The 27584-nt window shown below is 31.3% G+C and overlaps 2 protein-coding genes across 3 annotated transcripts; both read right to left on the reverse strand.

The window, feature by feature from the left end:
• Positions 1-1899: 1899 nt before the first annotated feature.
• LOC136970643 (NIF3-like protein 1) lies at positions 1900-23277 on the reverse strand. 2 transcript variants are annotated; one of them, XM_067265103.1, is made up of 7 exons: positions 23194-23277; positions 22947-23083; positions 20011-20257; positions 17669-17810; positions 10818-10941; positions 5019-5157; positions 1900-2194 (listed from the first exon to the last, which is right to left on the reverse strand). In XM_067265103.1, the coding sequence occupies exons 2-7, from the start codon at positions 23052-23054 to the stop codon at positions 1929-1931; spliced, it is 1026 nt and encodes a 341-aa protein (XP_067121204.1). In that variant the 5' UTR covers positions 23055-23083; positions 23194-23277; the 3' UTR covers positions 1900-1928. The 2 variants fall into 2 exon arrangements, with proteins under 2 accessions (XP_067121204.1, XP_067121203.1); XM_067265102.1 differs by having other exon boundaries at positions 22947-23245.
• Positions 23278-24503: 1226 nt separating this feature from the next.
• On the reverse strand, positions 24504-25392 carry LOC136970645 (putative nuclease HARBI1). Its single transcript, XM_067265106.1, has 2 exons — positions 24697-25392; positions 24504-24653 (listed from the first exon to the last, which is right to left on the reverse strand). The coding sequence occupies exons 1-2, from the start codon at positions 25390-25392 to the stop codon at positions 24504-24506; spliced, it is 846 nt and encodes a 281-aa protein (XP_067121207.1).
• Between the last annotated feature and the right edge of the window lie 2192 nt (positions 25393-27584).

Consider the following 27584-nt stretch of genomic DNA (forward strand, 5'->3'; position numbering starts at 1 on the left):
GGGGCGGAACAAACGTGCATTTTATCACGTAAAATGCGACCTCGAAACCTTTCTATACCAACGTAAAGAATGTGGCACACTGATGGGTTACCACATCTTCAAAACAGCAACATGTAGGTGGCTTATTAGGTTTGCGTGCGGTAATGAGCGGACTTCCTCTAGTGAAAGCAATTGATGCATTTCATCGATAAAGTAAAGATAACTATTAAAAATTTGTGATTTTTTATACCTTGTACAAAAAGGGGAGCGATCGAAATATCTTTGGTGGCGTCATTTGCTAATTGATAACACACTTAGAAGACACCATCAATCCCTAGTCAGTTAACCTAAAGGGCGGAATTGTATAAAGAAAAATTTTTGATTGTTTGTAAATGTATAAATAAACAACAACTAACCCTGGTTCTATAAAGGACCTAACACAATTTCTGAAGCTCCGGCATCACTCAGCTTAGCAGGACTTCCTGTACTTGTAAGCACGAGTCTATTTAATTTTATGAGCATAGATTTCACGAATGTTCGCTTACACTGCTTGGGGATTTCTAATCTCTGGAGAGAAAAATCTCTCCCGAGTCGCCATAGGTAAAACGGTGCGTGACTGGTATAGAAAAAAGGGCTTTCTTACCGCTCACAAAGCGAAAGAACCAAAAATGAAAGAAAAGATACTGAATTAATTTTCTTAGTAGAGAGACGAGAATATCGCGCCATCTTTTGACATTAGAATAAATTAACATGTAGTTGGAACTTTTAAAAAATTGCTTAAATTGACGGAAAAAAGATAATTTTTAAAAAACCGAAGAATTTTTGAATACCTCTCGACATGTAACCTGTATATTTCTCAAAAACCAAAAAAAAAAAAAAATTAAACGAAATTTACGTGGTAAAAGTCGATTATTATATTATTATTATTATATATGTCTCATTTCTCTGGGTATAATAACTCGAAAGTTTAGAAAATTTTACTTTATTAAAGTACAGTTGAAGCTCCATATTCGCGGGGATACACGCCGGTAATGGGCGTAATTATGGCTGGTATGGTTAACACGTTGGCGGTTCGTGTTAATTAATATATCAGATTACGTGTATTGTACAAGTCATTTCAAAATGTAGCGACAGCCCCAGGTGTTTCCGTTCTTTTACATTCTTCGATAAAATCCACAAAAATCTTCAAAATTTACAATTGTACAAGCAAAGACGTTAGTGTCTTTCAAAATCTTTTTCTCTCAATAGTTATAACCTGAGGAAGACCGAGTTAACGGTCGAAAACGTCTGTTTTCAATTAACTATTACTGGTTTTTTCAAAGGTTGTTGGGAGTGAATTATTTGATTACACCAGTACACAAGTCGATGATTAACCTTTAATGGACATGTCATGACTTTGTTTAGCAATTCCTTAAATCTTCTGAAGCAGTTTTTCCTCTGGCCAAAATGCAGATTCGTGAATAAAACTAAAAAAGTACCTTGTATCATTCACAGGATCACTACAGGCTAAAATAAAGTCAAAATAATCAGTTGTTTCAGAAATACTGCAATTGTAACATTATTTAAATGAAAATTATCCTGTCTACATTCATTGTCAGGAATGACGCAGCGGTCTATGTTTTTTCATGCCTACGACTCAAGTTTGACTGGCTCAATTTTGTTAAACTTCCAAGATATCAAGTTGATATTAGCAAAAATAAAGATTAATTACTGTATATTTATTTTAAATTATGTAAAACATGCAAGGAAATCAAAGCTACTTTTTTTAAACCTATCTATTGGATGGCGTGTTAACTGCGGCCTGGTCTAACTTCAGTGGTGCCTAACTGTAATTAAGAGAATCTAACAAATTTACTGTTTGCTACAGTACAACATTGCATTTTTTATTTTTTAATTTGTTAATTGAAAAAACAATATAAATTTAAAAAAAACATATGTATTTTTTTAATTCAAGTAATTAAAATGGGATCTCTATCCAGTTCTGATATTAGAACCGTTACATTTTCTAACTTTTTACTTAAAAGTTCGGAAAATTGTTTTAAATAACCTCTCTCGCTATTGCTGTGTTCACAAAGAATAACAGTTATATTTTTTTGAGTTGCATCTAAGAGAAAATGATGAGACATTTCTCCGGTTATAAATAAATCGGCCCTGGTTGATTCTAACACGCTGGAACCGGCACCGGCACAAGTGGAAATCGTTTTCACTTGAGAATCTAATCAAATAATTTAAAAAATATATAAAATCAATCCATAAAATTTTTCATTCGTGAAAAGATTTATATTTAATTAATTAAATTACAGTACAACTTCACCAATCTGAACTCCAAGAGTGTGAAATTCTGGTTAATCCAAATGGCCAAAAACTACCAGGATCTTTCTCTTTTGTTCCAACAAAATACATGACTGTCACACTTACCACATATTCCTAGCAGTGTCAGGTATGTACAAATCTTCAAAATAAATTTAAAATTTGTCATCAGAATAGAAAATGACAACTAGTCTTGCATCTCCTCCTATATAATGTCATAACAGTTATGAAAAAAAGTTGAAAATGACTACACATCTGAACTAAGCTTGTCAGTTTATGACTGATATCATGTATTATGCCAAAATGTCTGATATCAGTCATTTTGACATAATACAAAGGCCTGTCTAACTACAGTAAAATGAGAAATCCCCACATGTAAAAACTGAAGAGAAAATATTATCAGATAATATGAACGGGTTTAGGTCCCGATTAGTTTGGATTTGTGAAGTTCTACTGTATCGTCATATATACAAGTATTCAATAACTAAAATTAACTTAAAACATACTATAAATATATAAAACATATTCATTAAATTAGAAGAAACAATAAATGCCATTACATTTTGTTCTTTTTAAAATACCTCAGGAATGCAACAATCTTTATGGTGGAGTCAACCTTTTATTAGAAGCCACCAGTCCACTTCAATATGCAAAAAATGTCCTGGCCATTTTATTAATTAATATATATCTTTATAATTGTACCATTGTCCTAGAACCTTTTAACATTTTGCATATTGAGTCGGACGAGTAGCCTCTAATAAAAAATGGACTCTGCCGTAAAGACGGTTGTGTTCTCGAGATGTTGTATGCGAATACAATTATTGTTTCTTCTAATTCGGTGAATATATTTATACATTATTGTAATTCTGGCCATTTTATTTATTAATACAGTAGAGCATTGTTTACCTGAAAACCAGTCAACCGAAAACCGGTCAAAAACATATTTTATATTATTGATTGGCAAAAAGCTTAATTTTGAGAGTAGAGACGAGTTTTATAAAAAACTGTAAATACTAGTAATGAGTCAAATCTAGGAGAAAATTATTTTACTCAAAATAGAACATTTATTACAGTACCACTTGTAACTCACCATGTGATGCAACAAGGTGGGGGTCATACAAGTTAGGGTTCAAATTTAATTAAAAGTACCAGGCCTGGACTTTGTGGGAACCAAAAGAAAGATATAAATTTAAAACACTTAAATGCCTATTGTTGATTTCTTTACTTATTGGGTTGAACAATAACAACAAATGATTAATTATAACCAAAGTTAGTATAATTTTCAAAAATGTCAATTAGTCAAGAAACAAAAAAACAAGGAGTAAACAATTAAACAAATGAAAGTCTTATTTCTTATAATAATACAAGCTAAGATCCAATCTCCAAAGAAATACTCAACCACCGTATATGTTGCTTCCGCTTAATCGCTTTTCCTTGACGTGTCGCCAACGGTCGTCGTTAGGAATTACACCACATGTGGTAGTGGATGATCCGTCTTTTATTTGAAGAGCAGTGTGGAGCTGCACTGAGCTAATTTACATTGGTTTGCATCACAGGACAGCTGCAGATACAAAGTTGTATCTGCTTTTTAAATTTTTTTTTCACATGAGGGTTTAGGAGTTTGTCCTTAAATAAAAAGACCCCTAAGAAGAAAATAACTAACTAAAAATAATGCCCAAAAACACAAAATAACGTTCGGACACTGACTCCTTACAAATTTTGTTTTTTACTTTTCAACATGAATAATAAAATCATTATTGAAAATAGGATTATTTCTGGAGATTGTGAAGGTAATTTACAATATGGTTTAACAAATTCTGTTAAAATTTTTGTTCGTTTTATTGCATAAAACACAATTAACATTGTGACAATGGCATTTTGCAAAGGCAATGGAAAAATTTGTTTTAATGCAAGAATTTACTTTATGGGTGATCATTTTAAGGCAAGTTGACTGTATAGGCATTTCCTACAACAATATAGTTTTTAATTTTTAATATAATAAAATATATGTAAAGAATTAAAAATAGTATTACAAATATAATAAATTTAAAACTTTCTGTGATATCAATAATAAAGCATTAAATAATAAATTATAAAGGACAATGTTTATTTTTGAGACAGAAAATATATCACAACAGTAATAGTCAATGTTCCCTCTATGTTATGCTCATCTACAAAAAAATTAAACTTCTCTGAGCAAAAAGAATTTTTGCTGAGCAGACTCTGAGCAAAAAATTTTTTTGAGCATATATATATATAAAATCTTATTTTTTCCTATAAAAATTAAAATAATTAATTATAAAGTAGAGATTAAAATTCATTTTAAAACATACTTCCATACAAAATATTATCTTTTGTCAATGATTTAATGTATTTAATCGAAATATACGTAGCAATAATCATGTTGCAGACAGAGTGAGAAATAAGTAAACAACAATTCAAATCAGTGTGCATGCTCGCCTGCGTGGCACAAATTCTCGTGCGCTGCAACAATTTGAATAGTGTGCGGATGTGCAGCTTAGAGGGAACATTGGTAATAGTATATTTTATATAATATTGAACAATGTCTTTCCAACCTCTCAATTATATGGGACTCAATTTTAAGTATATTTAAAAACATTTTGTGTAGACTAGTTATTACTTGCTACATTTCATAATCTTACCTTTAAAATATTAAATTAAATTAATTGTTTTTTTATTATTTTCTTATATAATCCTATATAACATACCTAGACTGTGATTATTGCCTAAAGCAACTCTTAAATGTTTCAAACCTAAATATTGCTTAAGTGTATTAATGATATCATTAATTTTTGTAGGTTTTTTCAATATTCCAAATCTTCCCATGCCATATCCAAATGCTGGAATCTAAAATTTAAAGCAAATAAAACATTTTCTTGAGAATAATTAATTTTTAATTAGTTTAATTTTTATATTTTACTAAGTATCATACTGCTTCAAATTTAAGATTCACTTTTTTCTGTGTTTACACACTTAAAATTGGGTTGTATCTTAAATTTGAAATAGTCTTCACTTCAAAAATTTTTATGTAATGGAAATTCCATAGTATTTCCTGTTTATTTTTGCAAATTACACTTTAAAAACATTTAACGATTAAAAAGCATTGTAAATACATTATCTTAATTAAAAGTAAATATAGTTTAATAACACTACTTGTGTGTTGAACACAAAAACAAAGTTAAAAATTCCCTTGTACATAAGATTTTTGGGTTGTAATCTTACATATGAATAGACTTAATGTTAAAATAAGATCTGTGGAGACAAAAGTTACTGGGACTTCAGGGTAGTTTCACCAAATATTGTTTTCTTTGTCTTTGGGATAGTAGAGTGACACAAAATCATTTTAAAGTAAAAGAATATACCTCTAGCTGAACCCAAAAAAGTCTTGTTAACTCCGCTGCATCTAAAATTTGGATTAATAAAAACCTCTGTCAAAGCACGAGCTAAAGAAGGTGCTGTCCTTAATGTCATATGGTTGCTGTTTTATTTAATTTCTACATATAACGTCCCTTTAATCAAAAAAAAACTTGTTTGGTAGACGGTCTCACAGCATTTCCGGTTAGGAAATTACAACTTTATTTCCCAAATTGAACTCATATTATACATCAGATTATACAAATGCATTTTGGATTGGTGTACTTTTCAAACAGCACCGAAGAGGAGTTTACAACCCCTCTTCGGTGCTGTTTGAAAAGACAACATTATAATTAGGGACAGGACATTACTCAAATATCGCAAAAACATTTTTTACACAATAAACACACTTACAAATCATATAAGGACACAAATTAAAAATTCAGAGACCAACAACTGCCGAATTATTAGGCTAGCAAATGGCTATAGTAATATTAATAATTTTAAGTTAATTTGGTACTAGAGTTAGGCGTTAGGCACCATCTCTTGCTAAATTTAATAATTAGAATTTTAATTAAATAATTTAAATAAATTTAGGCCTAACTGGAAGAAAAGAATCGGCCCGAAGCAAGACTCGAACCCGCAACTTCTGCTATCCATGCAGACACGTTACCAGTTACGCTACCCGGACCTTCGGTCCGATCTTCCCCTCCAGTTGATATAAGATTTGTTGTTTATTTATAATTAAAAATTCTATTTCCACATTTGTATCTTCCATAGATATACATAACAATCCACTATATTATATAAAAAAATATAAATTGTGGTGGTTTAAAACTTCCATAAAATTTAATGGTATAAAAACATATTAAATTCCATCTAAGAATTTCCTAAAAACTTACATTTATCCAGTATTTATGTACTATATTTCCATTTTTACAATTAAAGTGGGCGGGCATCAGTTCTTCTAAGTGAAGTACTGTATAAATGTTTAATATATTATAACATATTGTAATTTGAAAATATTAAATTAGCAATTAAATTCTTAACACCAATAACTTATAAAAAACATACCAACAAATGGTGTTATCCAGTATAAATCCAATTTATCAAATAGAATACAACAAATCTTGGACTGAGACAAATCTTACAATTTTCAATGTGTTTAGGTGCTCTCTATTAATCTGTACCACTGAGGGTCTGTTATCATGCCTCTCTGAAATATTAACTAAACTAGCAGGTAGGCCCAGTGTTGCTCGGGCAAAAGTAACGATAGCAAAGATTAAGATTATTACAGTTTATAGTCACAAAAGAAAAAGAATAATTTCATCAACAAACTAAGTATTTCTAAAGAAAGGTCGAATTTGAAAATCAAATGTTCTAATATTGTTCGATTTTCACAATGTGTTCTGATTATATTGTTTGATTTTCATCGAATGTTTTAAAGAAGAAAGGTCGAGAAAAACCGAATTAATCTGTTTAAATTTGAAAATTGAATATGTTCTAACATATTACTCTTTTTCTTTTTTCTTTTTTTTTCCTCCAGCACCCGTAAATCTTGCACGTCGCTTTCTAATTCTCCATTGTTACTTAACACTATTCCGAAGCGACCGCGGCAACTAAGGGCCTTGCACCCGCTCTGGGCAGCGTCCCGACTGAATCCCCCACCTTTCGATCACTCTTGACTTAACACTTTGGTACTTAAATTTGATACCCTGTGTACCAAATTTCAACTTTCAACTCCTAACCGTTTTAGTGAAAATTAAGATTATTATGTTATAGTCAGCCTTACCCATTTTCACAGAATGCAAGAATTGGGTCCCCCGTTTCCAGACTAATTACAGAATTTTTAGATAGGTCTAAAAATGTGATCAATTTTCTGCAATACAAACTTGACACAAAACATAAAACCTTCCCTTGTATTAAAAACATTTTTGAGTTGCAACAATATCCTTAAAAAAAATATCAGTTTGGCCCCATCTTTAACCAATAAAATATCACATAACATTTATAAAAAATTAATAAACAACATAATAATAAAACAGATAATCTTAAAAAGGCAGGAGCGGTTTATAGAATAGAATGTGACTGTCACAATCCAAAAATTTATATTGGCAAAACAGGCCATTTATTAGAAGTAAGAATAAAAGAGCATGAAGCCGCTATTCATCTTAGATATAATAATTCCACGTGGTATAACCACATAAAAAATAATAATTGTCAAGTTACTAGAAACAATATAAAAGTTTAACATTTACAAAAGGACATTTACAAAAGAAAATTCAAAGAACATATAAAAATAAAAAAACATCCAAAAGATAATTTAGTTAATATTTCAAAGGGCATGATAAGAGACCCTCAGTGGTACAGATTAATAGAGAGCACCTCAACACATTGAAAATTGTAAGATTTGTCTCAGTCCAAGATTTGTTGTACTCCATTTGATAAATTGGATAATACTGGATAACACCATTTGTTGGTATGTTTTTTATGAGTTATTGGTGTTAAGAATTTAATTGCTAATTTAATATTTTCAAATTACAATATGTTATAATATATTAAACATTTATACAGTACTTCACTTAGAAGAACTGATGCCCGCCCACTTTAATTGTAAAAATGGAAATATAGTACATAAATACTGGATAAATGTAAGTTTTTAGGAAATTCTTAGATGGAATTTAATATGTTTTTATACCATTAAATTTTATGGAAGTTTTAAACCACCACAATTTATATTTTTTTATATAATATAGTGGATTGTTATGTATATCTATGGAAGATACAAATGTGAAAATAGAATTTTTATAATTTGTATCCTTATATGATTTGTAAGTGTTTATTGTGTAAAAAATGTTTTTGCGATATTTGAATAATGTCCTGTCCCTAATTATAATGTTGTCTTTTCAAACAGCACCAAAGAGGGGGTTGTAAACTTATACCAATCCAAAATGCATTTGTATAATCTGAGTTCAATTCGTGAAATAAAGTCATAATTTTCTAACCGGAAATGATGTGAGACCGTCTACCAAACAAGTTTTTTTAGATTAAAGGGATGTTATATATATAAAAAAAGGTGTTATCCAACAAATATTCCTTAAACTTAAGGAATATTTGTTGAAATCATACATGAAATCAAAAAATTACTTTAGGATGCACAATTTTATAAAGGAGTTTTTGGGTAACAGAAAAAAGAGAAAACTGTGAAAAACTTGTAGGAGAATTATTTGTAAACTACAATAAAATGGTACTAGGTTGTTCAATAAGTTTTGTTGTTCAGTAAGAGATGGCACCATTAGGTTTGTCGCTTTATTTCTCTAAAAATGGTACTACTTTTTTATGAACACCTGTGAAGTTTCATGTAGATCTGTCAAAAGTTGATGTGTCACTGTATATTTTTACAATGGAAAAAATGGAATATCATGCAGTGATAAAATTCTTATTTTTGAAAGGTTTAGCACCAAAACAAATTCATGAACGATTGTTAAAAGTGTATAAGGACTCTTCACATTCAATTAGAACACTAGAAAGATGGGTTACTGAATTTAAACATGGTCATACAAGTCTTGAAGACGATCCACGTGAAGGACGTCCAAAAAGTGCATCAACACCAGAAATCGTAGCAAAAATACAGCATATGGTTTTGGAAGATCATTAATTAACTGAGAGAGATTTAGTAGAAGCCCTAGGAATCTCATTAGGCAGTATGAGCAATATTTTGGCTAAAGTTTTGGGTTACAGAAAGCTGTGTGCACAATGGATGCTGCATTTGCTAACAATGGAACAAAAACACATTTGAATGTAACTTTCTCAGCAACATTTGGAACATTTTAGAAAGGATAAAAAGGATTTTGTGCATCATTTATCACTATGGATGAGAATTGGGTCTACCACCATGATCCTGAATCAAAACAAGAGGCTAAGGAGTGGTGTGAACCCGATACTATGGCTCCAAAGCGAGTTAGGGTCCAGAAATTGGCCAAGATGGTGCTAGCATCAGTTTTTTGGGATGCAAAAGGAATTTTGTTTGTGGATTACTTCCAAACTGGTAAAACAATCAACTCAGATTATTATTGTAACCTTTTGGACCAGCTGGATGTAAAAATTTGTGAGAAAAGATCTGGTTTACAGAAGAAAAAAATCATTTTTCATTAAGACAATGCACCCTCTCACACAGCTCAAAAAACCATCGCAAAAAATCAGTGAATTAAAGCAGTACAAATTGTTGCAACATCCACCCTATTTGCCAGATTTAGCTCCTTCTGACTTCTGGCTGTTCTCACATCTCAAAAAAATTCATGCGTGGGAAACAATTTTCATCAAACGAAGAGGTAATAGCAGCCATAAAAGTGTATTTTGACAGTCTTCTGGATTCTCACTTCATGGATGGAATCCATAAATTAGATCACTGGAACAAGTGTATTGAAGTTCAGGGAGATTATATTGAATAATAAAATGTATTTCAAACCAAAAAATCAATGTTTTTCTTATCGAAAAACAAAACTTATTAAACAACCCGGTAGAATGTTCCTTAAACTATACCTTTTACATTCACATTCAAATTTTCCTCCCAAAAATTTGGGTACCGTCAGTGATGAGCAAGGGGAGAGGTTCCACCAAGATATCCTAACAATAGAACAATGGTATCAAGGCAGGCGAGATCCTGGAATGATAGGAGAGTATTGTTGATCCCTTATGACAGAAAGTTTTATGGAATATAAATGAAAATTGGCATTTGCAAAAAGTTATCGACAGATTGAGCATAAATTTAATTGCATGTGTATTTTTGTAAATAAAATAATTTTTTGGTTTGATATACGTCGAGTTTCTCTCCTATGTTTATCTATATTTACAATAAATAAAAATAAAAATTATATTCTAGAACTTGAAATACACATGTGCTGGAAAAGTACACTTGCCATATTCATAAAAAGAATGTTTTATAGACTCCTATACACCCACTACAATATCAGTCATATAAATTTTTTTTGTTTGTTGAGTAGTGTAATAATCCTTTCTGTTTTTTTAAATATTTTTTTTTCTTTTATAGTAGCGTCAGTCTTAAATTTAAAGCAATATAATTTATATGTAAATTCTGCAAATAGAAAATATTAAAAATAATTTCTAATCTGTATTTTATCAGAATTCCATACCTCATTAACTTTATGAATTTCAACCGTTTTTAAAATATCTGGAAACGGAGATATTATTTCTACAATTTTCATCAATGACAAATTATCTGTAGAAATCTTAATTGTTTTCACATCTTCATTAACACTGAAAATAGAAAATTTTATTTCACAAATTTATGAATTCTTTATTTTGATTTTGTATTGAAAATATAAAATATTTTTAAAACTCAGAAACTTACATTTAATATTTAAAGATAAGAAAATTTCATTCTATTTTTGTAAATATTTAAAATATAATTTTTTTATATTTTAACATTTTAATTAATTAATTATTGTTTTTAGAAGAAACTGATATGATCCAAACTTGTCTTTTAAACTTTTTGACAATTAACTATAAAGCTTTACTTAGAAAAAATAAAACTAGTATAAAAACTTGATGATACTATCAACTGAGTGAGTCAAAATCATCATCACAATAAATTTATTGAAGAAATATAAATCAGTATTTATTTGGATTAATATTTCCAATTTTATTTCATTTCCATAACCAATGAACAATTATTTATTGTGACATGGTCACAATGCTCGGGCTGCAATTTTTAATCATATTTTTAATTTAATTTAAAATATATGCTCTCCACCTCAAATTAGCAGTGGCTTGCCCCTGTACATCATACTTTTCCTTTAACAATAGAGTCATGCTAATTATCTATCTAACACCTTTCGAGGAAAAATTTTTGAATTGAAGTAACGTGACCTTCCGGTGCAAACCGGAAGTTCGTATATAGTTAATCGGTTTCAATATCTGATCTTGTCTTTCATCTATCTAACTCTGTTCTTGAGATTAAGGAAAGATAGACAGATGGACAGCAGTGGGAATTTACAAATCTATAATTTGGAGTTCCATTTTTGAAAAATTTTACAAGACAAAATCTTCATTATTTCAAAAGAGCTTAAAATTCATATGAGTAAAATTTTCATTGTCTCATCCGGCCGAGACGTGACTCAGGTTCCCTATCTATCTCCCCATTCCATCGAGTTCCATACTCCAAAATTTAATAGCATCAATGTCCTTTATATACAGATTACCATGCCAAATTTTGTTTCTTAATTTTACCCCAGTCCGAGATATTAAACAAAATAGGTCAACCCATGCACACTGAATTTTTTTGCAGGTTTTAACATTTTTGGGTTCAGAGATGTCAGAACATTGAGATTTGCAAAAATCCAAGAGAGTGAAATTTTACACAGTAAGACAGTAAGACCCCACTTAACGTGGGGGATATGTTCCTAGATGACAAAGCGCTAAATGAAACGGCGTTAAATGAGGTCATTTTAACACAGAGTAAATAGGGAAAGGGCAACATGCAACCAAAAATAAACAGATTTTACTTTAATTTTAAGTTATTTTTATATTAATTTGCATAATAATATATCTTAAATAACAGATAAACATATGCACACAGAAGTATAAAGTTCATTTTTTGTGATGAAGGTCCTGGCTTTCCTGAAATTTTTGTGTTTTTGTGATAAAGTCATGTAGTTTCATTTGTTGCTTTTTTTTTCTTTCCTTAAGCAAATGTCGGTAGTAGAAGATCGCATCCAAAACACCTCGTCTTGCTTTTGCCTCCTTTCAAAATCTGGATCATTTTCTACAATTTGATCAACGATTTCTATTATTGTTAACAAACTTTTACTAAGGAAATCTGTAGAGAAATTTTTTGGGTTCGTTTTCAGAATCTCTATTTTCCAGTTCTACACGAATTTCTTGTTCTGCCAGTTTTTGAAGGTCGTCATTGGTAAGGCTCTCACGAGAGTGATATTGAGGGGTTACTGCAGGTTTCTGCAGTAACCCCTCAATATCTTGCTTGTCTATCTGTGGCATCCGTGATGTTATATTTTTTCCAAAACTACACCAAGCAAACATAGATTTAAGGAAAGTACAGCACTACAACAAATTGCCACCTTTTGCTGATTGGTTTGTGTTCGATAACAATTGTATTATATACAAATCAATGAAATGCTGTGATAATTTAAATCAGCATAAATTTTGAGCTCTTTTTAGGCTTCTAACAGACCGCGTTATATTGAATCAGTGTTAATCGAAGAAGAGCTAAATGAGATCTTACTATACAATACTTTCCGATGTTATACACACAACAGCTGGGAAAGTAAATGCATTCTGAACTCTAACTTGCAATTGTCTATAATATCTGTGTAATTTTAAATAGACATATTTATGTAAAAAATATTTAAAACTGTATAAATTAAAATAATCACTGAGAATAAAATCAAAATAGCTAAATTACATCAACAATGTCTCTAATTTTTACGAGTGAAACTATTTCTAAATACAGGTATCCCTCGTACAACACAGCACTGTTTTGCTCTAACACTGTTTAAAAATTTGGAATATCCCCGTACAACACAACTTCCGGTTTCACTCTAACATGGTTTTGGAAATCTTTTGTACAAAATTTCACAATTTTTAAGTGTAAACTCCATTATTCAATATTTTTTAAATTCAAGTAAGCATATGTGTCGTCTCAAATTTGCCCAGGGATTTTAGAATATTGAAATTTTCAATTTCTTCTGGGCCTTTTGTTCAGATATTGTACTATCACTTTAATGAAAAGTGATAGTACAGTTTTTTTGTTCCTTGTCCAAACTTTCCTATAAACCAAGTGTTGTCATTGCTTTCAGACTTTAGCCCTAGACTTCACTCTTTTTATAGATTAAATAAAATTTACTAAATACAAAGATTAAACATTTTTAGGTAAGTGTTATTAATCTTTTTTCAACTGTAGGTAAATAATCATTCGTAAAAATGATGAATGAAACACAGTGATATCTCAGTACTCAAACTGTTCTGAACTCAAACAATTCGATATTCAAACACAAATTCTGGGGGAAAAAATCACTCTATACTTGACTGAACAAACACAATCTGCTAAAACAAATTTTCAATTAATAACATATTTTTATTTTGTCATCCATAAAAAAGTTATGATAAAAATAAAAAAAATGAAGACATTGCTGATATTTATGATCAAGATCAACAAAAATGTTCAGAAGATGACAATACTTTGTAAAAAGAAAATGCCCTCATTTAACTAAAATTAATATTAATGCGTAATCCAGTACTTTTAATTGTAATTGTTAATTAATTATTGATTGCTTTAATAAATGTATTTCTTATAGTAACAAAAAAGAATAGTATACTTTTGTTAACTTCTGGAACCTATGTCCATGTTTTGCATTAGACCTTTGTTTCATATTGTAGCTATGTTAAAATGTACATATCTTCAAAAAAGACTTTCTGCTGAACAAACAATCGATAAAGTGCAACAGTTGTTGTTCAACCAAGAAAAAATTTGTTTATATAAAATATCTGAAAGATTATTTTCTGTGCTTCAGTTTTTAGCTCAATGCAATATAGCATTTCAAGGATCCATTGAAAACCTAGGTGATGCACAAAATGGAAATTTTCTAGGTATTATTGAATTACTTGGAAAATTTGATCCAATAATGCAGAACCATCTCCAATGAATCGCCCGTAAACAAATTCATGAACATTATCTAAGTAAAACAATCCAAAATGAGATTATAAATTTGATAGACAGTAAAATTCAAAACAAAATTATAGAGCAAATAAAATACAGAAAGTATTTTGCTGTAATTTTTGACTGTACTCTAGATATCAGTCATCAAGAACAAATGTCTCTTAGCCTCAGATATGTTTCAAATGGTACATTACCAGGTCCAAGTATCAGTGTATACGAACAGTTTATTAAATTTATACATGTAGAGTAGTAGTACAGGTGAAAATCTTTTTTCTGTGTTAAAGCAAGAAATTAAATCTTTGGGACTGAACATTAATAACATCTGAGGGCAAGGCTATGATAATGCTTCTAACATGAAGGGAAAGTTTTGGGAGTTCAGGCTAGACTCCTAAAGGAAAATTCAAGAGTGTTTTTTACAACTTGTATTTGTCATAATTACAATCTCATATTGGGAGATATAGACAAAATTTGCCCAAAAGCTTTAACCTTTTTTGGTATTCTTCAATGCCTGTATGTTTTGTTTTCGGCATCTCCAAAAAGATGGTTAGTGCTTCCAGTGGCATAGCTAGCATGGGTGACACCCAGTGCGGATATTGTGGTGTCACCCTTTTTAACTCTTTTATAAAACACTGTCGAATTGTAATATTTTCACACTCGAGCAACTTGAACGCTATATTGAATATGCGATGTCACGACATATGAGTTTAGATTTATAGAAAAAATCATAGTAAGATTTTCGGCTGGTGCGAGCTCTCGTGGCATCTCCTCATAGTGAAGAAACTGTCATGGGAGGCAAGCCGTTGACCTTTTCTTTTTTTTTTTTTTTTTTTTTTTTTTAGGTACAGTCCTACACGGGTGTCATCCGTGTGGGGGTGACACCTCGGGCAGGCTGCCCCATTGCCCCTCTAGCTATGCCTCTGAATGCTTCTCAAATATGTGAAAGAACTTACTATGAAGCCACTTTGTGATACCAGGTGGGAATGTCGGATTCAAAGCATTAAGGCAGTCAGATACCAAATAGGTGAATTTTACGATGCACTTTTCGAAATCTTAGAAATCTCCAAAGATCCACAAATCAAAGGTGACGCCGAATCACTAAGAATCTTAATGAAGGATTATAAATTTTTAGTGTCTTTGGTTTTTTGGTATGATTTACTTTTCCAAGTAAATTTTGTAAGCAAGGAATTTCAAAGTAATTCAGTAGACATATCAACAGCACTTTCTTCATTTGAAAAACTTTTAAGTTGGTTGACCAAATACAGAAACACTGGATTTGAACAAATTTTAGTTCAGGCAAAAAAACTCACAGAAGACAGAAATATCTCTGGAATTTCAAAATAAAAGGCTCTGGAAAAGAAAGAAATGTTTAAATTATGAAGGCAATGATGAACCTATTATAAATCCTTTAAAAGCATTCAAGATATCTTTTTTCAATTTAGTTTTAGATAAAGCTAAAGTATCGTTAGAAGATCGTTTTGAACAATTAAAAAATCATAATGATTTATTTGGGTTTTTGGGGATGTTTCAAAATATGGAAAAAGAACTAAAAAACATGCAGCAGATTTAGAAATTGCTCTGACAAATTCTAAGATTAAACAAAATGATATATCTATTGATATTGCGAAGGAAGCGGACTTAGATAGTAATATGTTAGTCGAAGAAATGGAATTTTTAAAATCTATTCTTTCATCAAAATATTTCCAAAATCCATTTAAAATGTTTCAATTTTTAACTGAAAATGACAGAGCTACGGCATTTCCAAACCTATTTATTGCCCTTCGAATATATTTAACAATTCCAGTGAGCGTTGCGTTTGGAGAGAGGTCATTTTCTAGATTAAAACTTATAAAAAACTATCTAAGATTGACAATGGCTCAGAATAGATTAAAAAGTTTAGCGATCATGTTGATTGAGAGTCAAGAAGCAAGCCAGTTGGATTTTGATACTATTTTAGAAGACTTTACAGAACAAAAACTTTGGAACATATAAAACATCTCTTTATAGGTTTATATTCAATAAAATTCAGTTATATTCATTCATCAACATAGAAGATTTTTCATGACAAAAATTTATGTAGTTATATTCATTTAAAAATATAGAAATACTAAAACATGTCTATGTATGTTTATATTCGGTACAGGTTTTTTAATGTAGAAATTTGTCTACCTTATGGTTTTTGATTTTTATAATTGAATTTTGCTTTAATAAATATTTAAAATCTATATTTCAATATGTAAATTAACTGTTAATTAATTTTATTTAAAGTTTGAGGGGCCCCGCAAAGAAAAATTCAATTGGGCCTCGCACTTATTGGATCCGGCGCTGAATAAATCATTCCAATTACATTCAGTATTAAAGAGAAATTTAAATAATGAAAAAATACAAATTTACCATACTCAAGAAGGTATGAAGACAATGGGAAATGTTCGTCCATTTCCATTAAACATTTTTCTGAAATTTATTATGGTTGTCTTTGTATCTTCTAGAGATATATTTTCTGATTTTAGAGTCATTTTTAGTAATTATTATAGTCAATTTGCCAAAACTAATATGCTGGACTACATTATCTAATGTAATGCATTCTTGAAAATGATTTGAATATTGAGAATTTGGATATCAAAAAATGTTTTTTCAATTATTTCTTACAGGAAAAGTTTTAATTTGTCCAATTTGTTCCAAGTTCATTCAAATAACCCCAATCAATTTCCCCAAATGGCATTAAAACAAGCAAAAAAACCTATTTACCTGTAAATCTATAATTTTAGCCCATATTATACATTACAAACTTCAATTAATTTATTAACAAATACTTTTTTTTAACTCTTTCCACTCTGTGGGCACTAAGAGGGCCTTTCTTCAAGTTCATCTTGGGTTTGGCCAAGCCCACAACAGGGTCAAATAATACTGGGACAGACCACCCCCCAAAATTAACAAAAATTATTGAATTTTATAATAAAGAACAATGAAATACAGTATACAGAAATTTTAATAGTTAATATATCTAAAAGTTAGATTATTTTTGAGCTACAATTATGCTAATTTTACTTAATTAAATTTTAGAATTTGGCATGAAAATAGGCATAGAGTGACCATCTTAGGTTAAGGTTAATGACTAGTAATTAATTTTGAATTTTAAATAAGTCAATATTTTTCATTAAGATTAACTTCCAACACTTAATCAAATTCCATAATTTAATTAATTAAAAGCAGCTCAATTCTAGCTCAAAAAGAAACTGATTTTTTGATATATGATGACTACAAATCAGACTCTGATTTATTATATATTTATATTAAAACTTTATGATTTACCTTAGGGTACACATTGATGTATCTTGTATCAACATTAGTTTTTCTTCAATATTACTATCTGTTGGAAAAGTTATTTTGACATGGTGAGAAAATTTGGAGTGCAGCATATAACTTTGATGAATTGGCTTAGTAGAATCCATATCTAGTAAAAATAAATAATATCAAGATTCAATTTAAAGTAATTATTTGCATATAAGCTGAGAAACTGCCAATAAATAATTATGATTAACTCTAGTCATTTTTAAAGTTGTATCCTCTATATTTAGAGGAAATAATGCAGTTTAAAACACAATATAGATATACAAGATGATGTGAAACTTTACATTAAAAAACTAAATTTGAATCAGCCAAAAATTTATATATGTAAACCTTTTGCCATAAGATAAAATACCTGATAGTTTAAGTTTTCTATTTACTTTATTTAATGTTAAGAAAATATAATTTTAATTAGATAAAAAATATATATATATTTTTTCCTTTTGTGATTTTTTTTTGACAATTGAAGAAGGAGAACTGCTTTATACAACATTTTATTAATATTACAGAAGAAGAATTGTAGAATTTAAAGTGGAAACTACTGGAAAATTAACATGCATTACTATAACTTAGAAAATATTTTATAACATGTATTTACCTATTATAAAATACCACTTATTCACTTTCACTGTTTCGGAATACAGCTTTTGACGACCAATCTTTCTACTAGGTTAATGCTACTTTGGTTGCCAAAAATTTAAAAAAATCCCCTTTAAAAAGAACAAAGAGTATCCGATTGAAAGCATAAACACTTTTAAAATAACTCGAATGGTCGGTCGTATTCCACAACGACAAAAGTGAATAAACGTAACCGCTTTTCCGACAGACTCGGTCTTCAAATTTAATGTTATGATTCATCTCGCGCAAGAGAGAATGGTAGTCTATTATGGAGATTTAGAATTAGAACATTGTTAGAATAAAAATGTGAAATCTCAAATGAAAACTAATTTATAGATTTTTATTTTAGAAACTATTTTTAAGTAAATAAAAATGTAGAATTAAAAATATTATTAAAAAAAAATAATTGCTATATGCTATTATATAGTTCAAACCGTATTTGCAGTAGTCTCAATTTATGATACTAAATTTATAGGGAAAGAGGGGGATAGTATGTTTTACAACAGCTCATTTTAAAATTGTTTTCCCTAAACCAATTAGATCATAAAAATGGAAATATACTGTAAAAATAAATAAAATGCAATACAGAAGTTATTAAGTAAATTAATGATTTTTAAAATAAGATAGATTTTACACTTTGAGATTATTTCCACATAATTTATTTAAATAATTTATAAAATTTTACAAATAATGTTAAAAGTTAATCAAAAATAAACAATTCAGTAAATTTTTCAATGTAATGATGTAATGAAATTTATATTTCAATCTATCAGCACAATATTTCAAATGAAATTCCTTTAATATCTAATTTTATTAATTTTGCTATAATTCAGCAATGTAATTGCATGCAAACTTGCAGCCAATATGTACCATATTTTCTTGGCTGTACGAAGCCATCAATCTAAGACAAATCATAGGTTTGAAGTTAAATTTTAAGACTTCTTTATTAAGGAAAAAATTTATAAATAGCCAATTTCATTAAGTTTGGTTAAATAAAAAACAAATCAAAAAAACAATAAAAATGCCAAGAAAAAGATAATGCTTGCTAGCTTTATTTCCGTGCCCTGCTGCATATACAACTATTTATTTTAATGTGGCATCATAATATCATCTTGAAAGTATTTTAAATATTGAAAAAATGTTTAAAATAAACAGCTGTTACCAGCAAAACTCATTTGAACTGATGTGACTATTGAGCAGTGTAGGCAAAAGCATTATTGGTGCATAATGCATCATATGGTCTACTTGAAATGGATTTTGATTGGTTTGAACAGTAAATGTAGGGTGTCATCAATTCAAAGATGCACTACATAACAAGTAAAATAGATAAAAAAAAGTGCATCTCTGGGTCAGTTTGGAAATGCTCGTCGATTGGTTGTTTGGTTGTAATAAGTTACATCATTGGTAGTTGATCGGTCGCTTGGTAATCCACCCTTAAAGACCGACAAGTCTGGTGCCAACTGGTAAATTGCCAAAATCTTTGATGTTTTTGAATGCCACCCAGTCTAAATGGTTGAACCAGTAAGTATTTCCAAACAGACCCTTTCAATCAAGGAAACACAGAAATATAAAAATATTTATGTACACCTGTTGTTATAAAATTTGTTTTTAAATTATTATTTAATAACCCATTTTAAAACAGGATATTTAAAATTGCGAAATTAATAATAATGAAAATCATTACTTACCAAAGCACTGAATCAACCAATCATTTACACCTTTTGCAACAGCATCAAAAGCTGTATGAGGGGAATATACACTTATGTACGATTGTATGCATTTAATTATCAAATTTTCTTTCCAATTTTTGCATGTTAAAGATTTTAAAGGTTTAAAAATAGGAGGATGATAAGATACAATTAAATCAATTTTCTTCTCTACAGCTTCCAATAAAACACTTTCTGTTAAATCGTTTGTCAAAAGTATTTTATTCACCTAATGAAAACAAATTTAAATTTATAAATATACATTCATAAATTTCAAACAAACAAAAATTACACACTCTTTTAAAACAGGCCCTTTTATATTTCAAAATTCTGCTTGATTTAAATTTAAAAATTGTTATTTCTAAATAACCAAACACAGTTTTATCTCAAAACATCTAAATTATTTTCAAATTAAACTAAAAAATTTTATACAATAATTTCAAAAATTTTCATTTGTGATTAAATTCAATGGTATTTTTCCATGCGTTTGTAATTTCTGTGCAACAAATCACCCAAATCACAATTCTTACCGATTTCATTGTAATTTATGTATCTTAAGATATTTTGATTGAAATAATAATCCATTTTATTAAACAATCCACAAATACAGCATCTTTCAAAATGAATGCTATCATTTTAAATTGCTGTAATTATGTTAATTATTGTCTGAGAAGTATGTAACATACACCAATCAATACAGTAACCATCCAAGTTTCATCTCCCATCTGCATTCAAATGTCTTCTTGGCTACTATCTCTAGGAAGCATCATAAACAAGTGGTAACTGCAACAGAAGATGTTTTGTGTTCTGCAGTTCACAAAGATAGAATCATTCGTCCTTGTTCAACATGGGAAATCAGCAGGAACTGTAGAATTGTGGCTGCCACGGGACGAGCAAAGACTGATATGCCGTAGCAAGCTAGGAAGAATTTGAGTATGGATTGGATGTATTCTATGTGACACGAGGTGTATAAATTGCAAAATCGTAAGGGGCAAATGTCAAACGAGGACAGTTTTCCAATGTTTTACTGTAGATTACAGTATTTTTGGATAATAATTAACTTAATTACAATAATTTAAAATGATAGCTTTGATTTTGGAACACCACATATATTATAATCCTACTAATATACAGTATTATTAGAATTTTCAGCTTCTATTATCTCTTCAAATTTCTTTAAATTGAAATTTAAGGAAGAAGCATTTAAGGGATTTGTTGCTACTTCTTTTATTCTGATATACTTTACACATATAACAGAACAATTACTGCAATTACTAGATATTTACTTTCAGTTTAAACTTTCAGATTTCATCAAATTGAATTTTTAATCATTCTTGATAATCTAAAATTATATTGTCATGTAAGAATAGAATCAATCATGGCCGTAAATTTTAAATGGAAAAGGTTTCTAATAATTCTTAATTCGAATATTCCATATCTACAAACTTATTTATCATCATTATGATAAATAGGCTTATAGAAACATAAGTGCAACAATTAAATGTAATTACAAATCTTAACACGGAAGGATACCAAAATCTTCACATCGTATAAGTTTATAAGCCAAGATTCTCGAGAAATAGATGCACAATAATAAATTTATTTCAACTTGCAAAACAAATTCTAGATTATATCAGATTTTACAAAACAAATAAATAAATATATATGTAAACATCTCAATAACCCAATACATATTAATAATCAACCGACAGCCAAATTAATTGTTTGGCCGTCGGTCGGTCGATTATAAATAAACAAATACATAACGATCACAAAATCCCCATGCACGATAACGTGTCCGAGTCAGAGTTTTTTTTGATTGGGCTTCAATATAATAAACATTAGGGAGTATATGATAGAGGAGAGAAAGAGAGAGTGATTATTTGTGTTTGGGATTACAACTTAAAATGTGATAATTTGTTTTAGTCTTGCGAAAGAAAAGATTTCGACACTTTACGACAACCAAGGACCGTAAAATTAATTAGTAAGAATTGCTTCGACTTCGGACCGTCGACGTGGACGACGTCCGGAATGCGAGAGAAAATTAAAATCCCGGCAAATAACAAAAGGTTCCTACGGATAACTTAGCACGCGCGAAGACTTCGAGTCGCTCGTAAATACCGTACGCACACGACATACGAGCCACCGTAAACAAAAGCAATTTAAATTTACCGTATACAGTATTTCCGCAGATAAGACGACCTTTGGATAAGACGAGGTATAAATTTTTGTCAAAGTTTTATAGTTTTAGCATATATCTGTCCTATAAGATGATCCCCAAACCGTCGACGGCCTACAAATTTAGTTTAGATCGGCGATCGTCATCCGGATAATAATACCGTATAGCATATACAGAATTACGTCCTATTTGTAATTTTTCGAACGAACAAATGTTATTTTCTGCCTCGCTATCGTTGCAAACGTTCGCACTAATTCGGGCATTCGGGTAACGACCTCGACTATTCACAAAAACATCGTACGGGCTATTCTATTTTGGGGACACGCCCTACTCTCTACTGTTAAATAATTACAGTTTGTCCGTTTTTTTTATAATGGTTTTAATTTATATAAATTTCAATCTAAAATTTTTGTATCTCTCTTCTAAGACGATCCCGGATTTTGGGGGCCTTTTTTTACGATTCAACTATCGTCTTATCTGCGGAAGTATACGGTATTTGTTTTTAAATCGAGATATTTAGAGGTTTGCATTCCCATCGATTCAAAAACATCGGGAACCGAAATGTCTTATACTTGATAGATTACATAGAATTGCAACTGTCTCAATTAACCAATTTTTTAAAGCACGGGCTTTAAACCACTTTAATTTGCAATGGCTCATATATCCAAAATAGAAGAAATGTGTTCACAGCCACGTAAGTGAATAAAATTGGAAGAGATACTCCTAGGCACGTTTATACCTGACTATTTTCAGAAGATTCGACCAAAAGTCCCACATTGTCCCATTTTTCTGCTAACGAAAGTGGAGCTAACTTTTCTAATTCGCGAACAACACTTGACAATTCCATATTTCTCTTCTGGATAATAAATCTTGGCCCTGAAAAAAGTTTCCCTTTAGATGCAATGCGTAAAACTTTTAACCACATAATTCTTAATTATGATTATCTAATATTTGCATATATGTTAATCCGCACCGAAACAACCAACCTTGGCTCGATTACCCCCATTAATTTATTATTACATATTTAAATGGTTTTATCCACGCGAAATCGCGTATCAGAAACGTCGTACAGCGTTGCCAGATGTTTTTTGCCGTTGTAGCCAAAAAAGTTTAAAAAGTAGCCAACTACTCAAGCAGTTGGCTACTTTTGGGCTACTTTTCTACCAAGGGCGTCGCCAGAGGGGGACAGAGGGGCAGTTGCCCCTCCCTAGACATACGAAAAAAATTATTTAAATGCTAAGTCGTTTATTGCCCGATTTATAATTCCCGCGCGATGCGACGTGAAACGCACACCTATGTGTGTTTATGTTGAATGTAAAAACGATGCCATGCATTTGTAATAAATATAATTTTTTTAAATCATAAAGTGAGCATTTAAAGAGAAATTTAATTATTCATGGTTGGAAACGTACTCGCCGTGGTTGGTATATTCTCGATGCCGAAAAGGTGGCTTTTGTAAATATTGCACGTTGTTTCCGCCAAATCCGAGTTCCGTTAAAGGTGTATTAGGGTCATTTATCGTAAAACCATTTCGTAAGTTTAATGATGCTCACGATCAATGCAAAAAGCACATGAAAACACACTTTCATAAGGAAGCACTGGAAGCTGCTAGATCATTTTTAGGAAATTTGCCTGTCGATGTGCAACTCAATAAATACTCTCAGAGCCGTATTGAGGAAAATCGAAGAATTATAACGTCGATCGTTTCTTGTATTACATTTTGTGGATCCCACGACTTAGCGGTGCGAGGTAAACATTATGGTGAAGGAATTCTTGAGGACTTGTACCAGCTGCGAATTGATGCGGGAGATGTGGTTTTGAAGAAACACATCGATCATGGGAAGAAAAATGCAAGCTATCGATCGGTTGATATCCAAAATGAAATTATTAGCATTTGTAGAGATGTGCTTAAGGAAGATATTATAAAAGGAGTAAAAGAAGCAGAAGCATATAGTGTATTAGCAGACGAAACAGCTGACATTTCTGGAACAGAGCAGTTATCTATTGGACTGCGTTATTTTCATGAGAAAAACAACGAAGTCCAAGAAGTGTTTGTTGGATTTGTTGAGTTAAAAGGTCTGGATGCGAAATCTATCACACACCATTGATGAATTTTTGACAAAAGAAAAACTTATTCCAGTAAAATGCGTTGGATTAGGATTTGATGGTTGTTCGACAATGTCCGGAAAAAAAGGTGGTGTACAAGCAATTGATGATGACGATTGTATAACTAATTTAAATCTAAATTTTATTTTATATGTACAGTTTCATACAATAAAAGCACTTAAAATATATTTTACTTCTCCATCAAGAAATCTGCAATTCTATTTCGTTTTTCTACAGCAGCTGCACGATTGTGTGTTCTTTCAGGAAAATCATCACAATCATCATCATCATCATCACGGTTATCAAGTAAGATGTCTTCTGGAATATCCTTTTCTCCTTTCTTAATGCATAAATTATGTAAAATGCATGCAGTCACAACTCACTTTAGACATGGCTGCGATATTCTCCATGTCTAAATATTTAAGTCTGCGGAAACGTCCTTTCAAAAGTCCTATAGTCTGTTCCACAACTACTCTGACTGAACTGTGTCTTTTATTATAAGTTTTCTGTTTTATAGTGAGAGTACCATAATCCTTAAATGGTACCAATAAAAAAGTATCTAAAGGATATGCAGAATCACCTAGCAAATAATAACTGTTTCCTAAATATTTTTTTGGTTCCTGCAATAATAAATTGTATATTGGGCTTTGTTTCCACACCCGAGAGTCATTGGAACTTCCGGGCCATCCAACAAAAGCATCGATAATCTGCATTTCTGCATCACAAATTATTTGTAACAAAATGGAATGTCTTCCTTTTCTGTTATAATAGCTTTGGCTATCTTTTTTAGGCGCCTTTATAAATATATGTGTTCCATCAACACATCCAACTACACCTGGCAATGGAATCTTTCGTAATTGCTCAAATTTGTGTACGGTGTCGTCCAAATTGTTTGATGGCCACTTAATAAAATTACTCGACATGGAACTCATTTTATTGCAAAAATTCATAAAACTTCTGTATGCATGACCTTTATTTAAACCAAATCTATCGGAAATGCCTCTGAAAGACTCTTGATTAGCAAGTGTCCATATACTTAACAAAACTTCTTTGTCTGTGGAAATAGAAGGTCCACCCATCTTTTTTTCACTTCTTGTTGTATTTATCAACTTTATAACTTCCTATAAAATAAATACATAAACGATAAGTTTTATTTAATGAACAAGAAAGAAATAACAGGCAGAAACATATAATTAATATTATAGTGCATACAGTAGACTAACTTAATTTACGAATGTTAGTACAATGACACTGTTCTTTGTTTAGTTATGCTGACAAGAAAAAATGGTTAATTTGTCGCTAGGTAATTCAAGGTGGCGGCCTAATCGGTTGCGACTGGCGATGCTCCCGACGGCGACTGTTGGAAGCGAGACGCGATCACGTGATCCGCTATCGTTTGAAAATCTCGGCACCGGAGACTGTAGAGGGCGTATTTCGAAATCTGGCAATTTTTTTTATGCAAATCGCTTCGTTCCTCGCGGATTTTTTCCTTGCGGTGAAATTATGCAAATTTTCGTTTTCATTCGCAAGGTTGTGGCGTATGCGAGACGTTTTTGTTGTTTGGTTCTCTAGAATTTTCCTACTGCTCTCTTTACGGTACGTGCCTCTTTTTTTTCCTCCTTTCGTATCGAGGTTTATTCCTGACGTTTTGCATTTTGTTTATTTCGTTTTTTATGGAATTTTAGAAAGAGAGAGAATAACCCGAGAATAATAGTTATGTCGACCGAAGTTGATAATTTCGGAAGAATTCTGGACTAGGTGTGATTCGTTAATGTTTTTTGAATTGCTTGGAAGCAAATTTAACGATTTGGGGATGGACGAGAGAATTCCGTCCGACGTGAAATTGGCCGTAAAACTAGGTTTGCAACATGTCGAAGCCGTTTGTACCGCTTGTTCCCGTGCGTCCAAGTTGGTGTACCGTGCCGACAGGAACTCCGTGGCTATGAAATGCGCCTATTGTAAAAGGAACTCTTCCGCTTTTGAAGGTACTTTTAGGGATAAATGCGGACAAATTTCTTGGGGGAAAGTGTTTTCTTTCGTATGGCACTTGCTGTGCTTGGAATGCACGCTAAAGAACGCGGCCTTTGCGTGCTCTACCGCCCCAGAACAACCCGAAAGAAAAAGGAGGAAACGGAAACGAAGGAGATGGAAAGTACAAGTGGGAATGTCAAACGGGCAAAGAAAAGAAAAGAAGCGTCCCAAGCCGAATCGAAAACCGGTCAGCAAGTCGTCGTTGCCAAAAAAAAAGAAGCGGAAATGACAGCTTCGTGTAGGTGAGTAAAATATATACCGTATTTTACGGACTATAAGACGCACTTTTTTCTTCGAAAAATTGCTTCCAAAATTCAGGTGCGTCTTATAGGTATTTTTTTTAAAAAAATTGCTTAAAATTAAGGTGCGTCTTATAGTCCGTAAAATACGGTATATATTTTTTCATTTACTTAGTAATAGTAGTATTAGTTTTTACATGGAACGCACATTTTTTTTAGTTAGGCGTCGGCGTTTTTTCGAGGTGGTCACGTGATCGCGTCTCTCGCAACAGCCGCCGTCAGGATCGTCGGCATCGCGTCTCGCTTCCAACAGTCGCCGTCGGGAGCATCGCCAGTCGCAACCGATTAGGCAGCCATCTTGAATTACCTAACGACAAATTAACCAAAGAAATATATTGTAAGGAACTGAGTCCGAACGTTATTTTTATTTTATTATTATTTCCGTAGTATTATCTTTTGTTTGAGGTTTATGTTTATTTAGGACGAAGGTTCCCCACCACTCTCTTGTTAGTAATGAAAAAAGAAGATAAAACAACTCACGGAGAAATAAGCGCCGTAGGAAAAAATCTTGCGCACTTGCGCTGCCCGGCGGAAGTAACAGTCCGCAGAAAAAAAAATGGAGGGGGAGTCCTCACAATCACTAGTAGAGAAATACTTGATAAACCGTCTTAAACATCCCAGAAAATTATGATAAATATTTTGTAAACGGTTTATAAGCTTTGTCGGAAACTTAAAGCTGCCAGAACAGAAAGTTAATGTTAGCAACTAAGTATGTAAATAAGAGGAGTAACCCAGCTCAAGTGTGACGTCACCTCACAGTATAAAACCCGTACGTTTTTTTTTTTTTTAACTCTTTCCGCCCTGTGGGCACTAAGAGGGCCTCTTTTAGTAGGCCCATTATGGGTTCGGCCAGGCCCACAATGGGGCGACCGGGTGGTGAGGGACGGGGCCCGACATATCCGAACGGACCACCCCCCGAAAAATTCCTGGGGATTATTCGA

The sequence above is a fragment of the Centruroides vittatus genome, unplaced genomic scaffold (genome assembly GCF_030686945.1).
Source record: "Centruroides vittatus isolate TY-2023 unplaced genomic scaffold, ASM3068694v2 contig_2073, whole genome shotgun sequence".
Taxonomy (NCBI): domain Eukaryota; kingdom Metazoa; phylum Arthropoda; class Arachnida; order Scorpiones; family Buthidae; genus Centruroides; species Centruroides vittatus.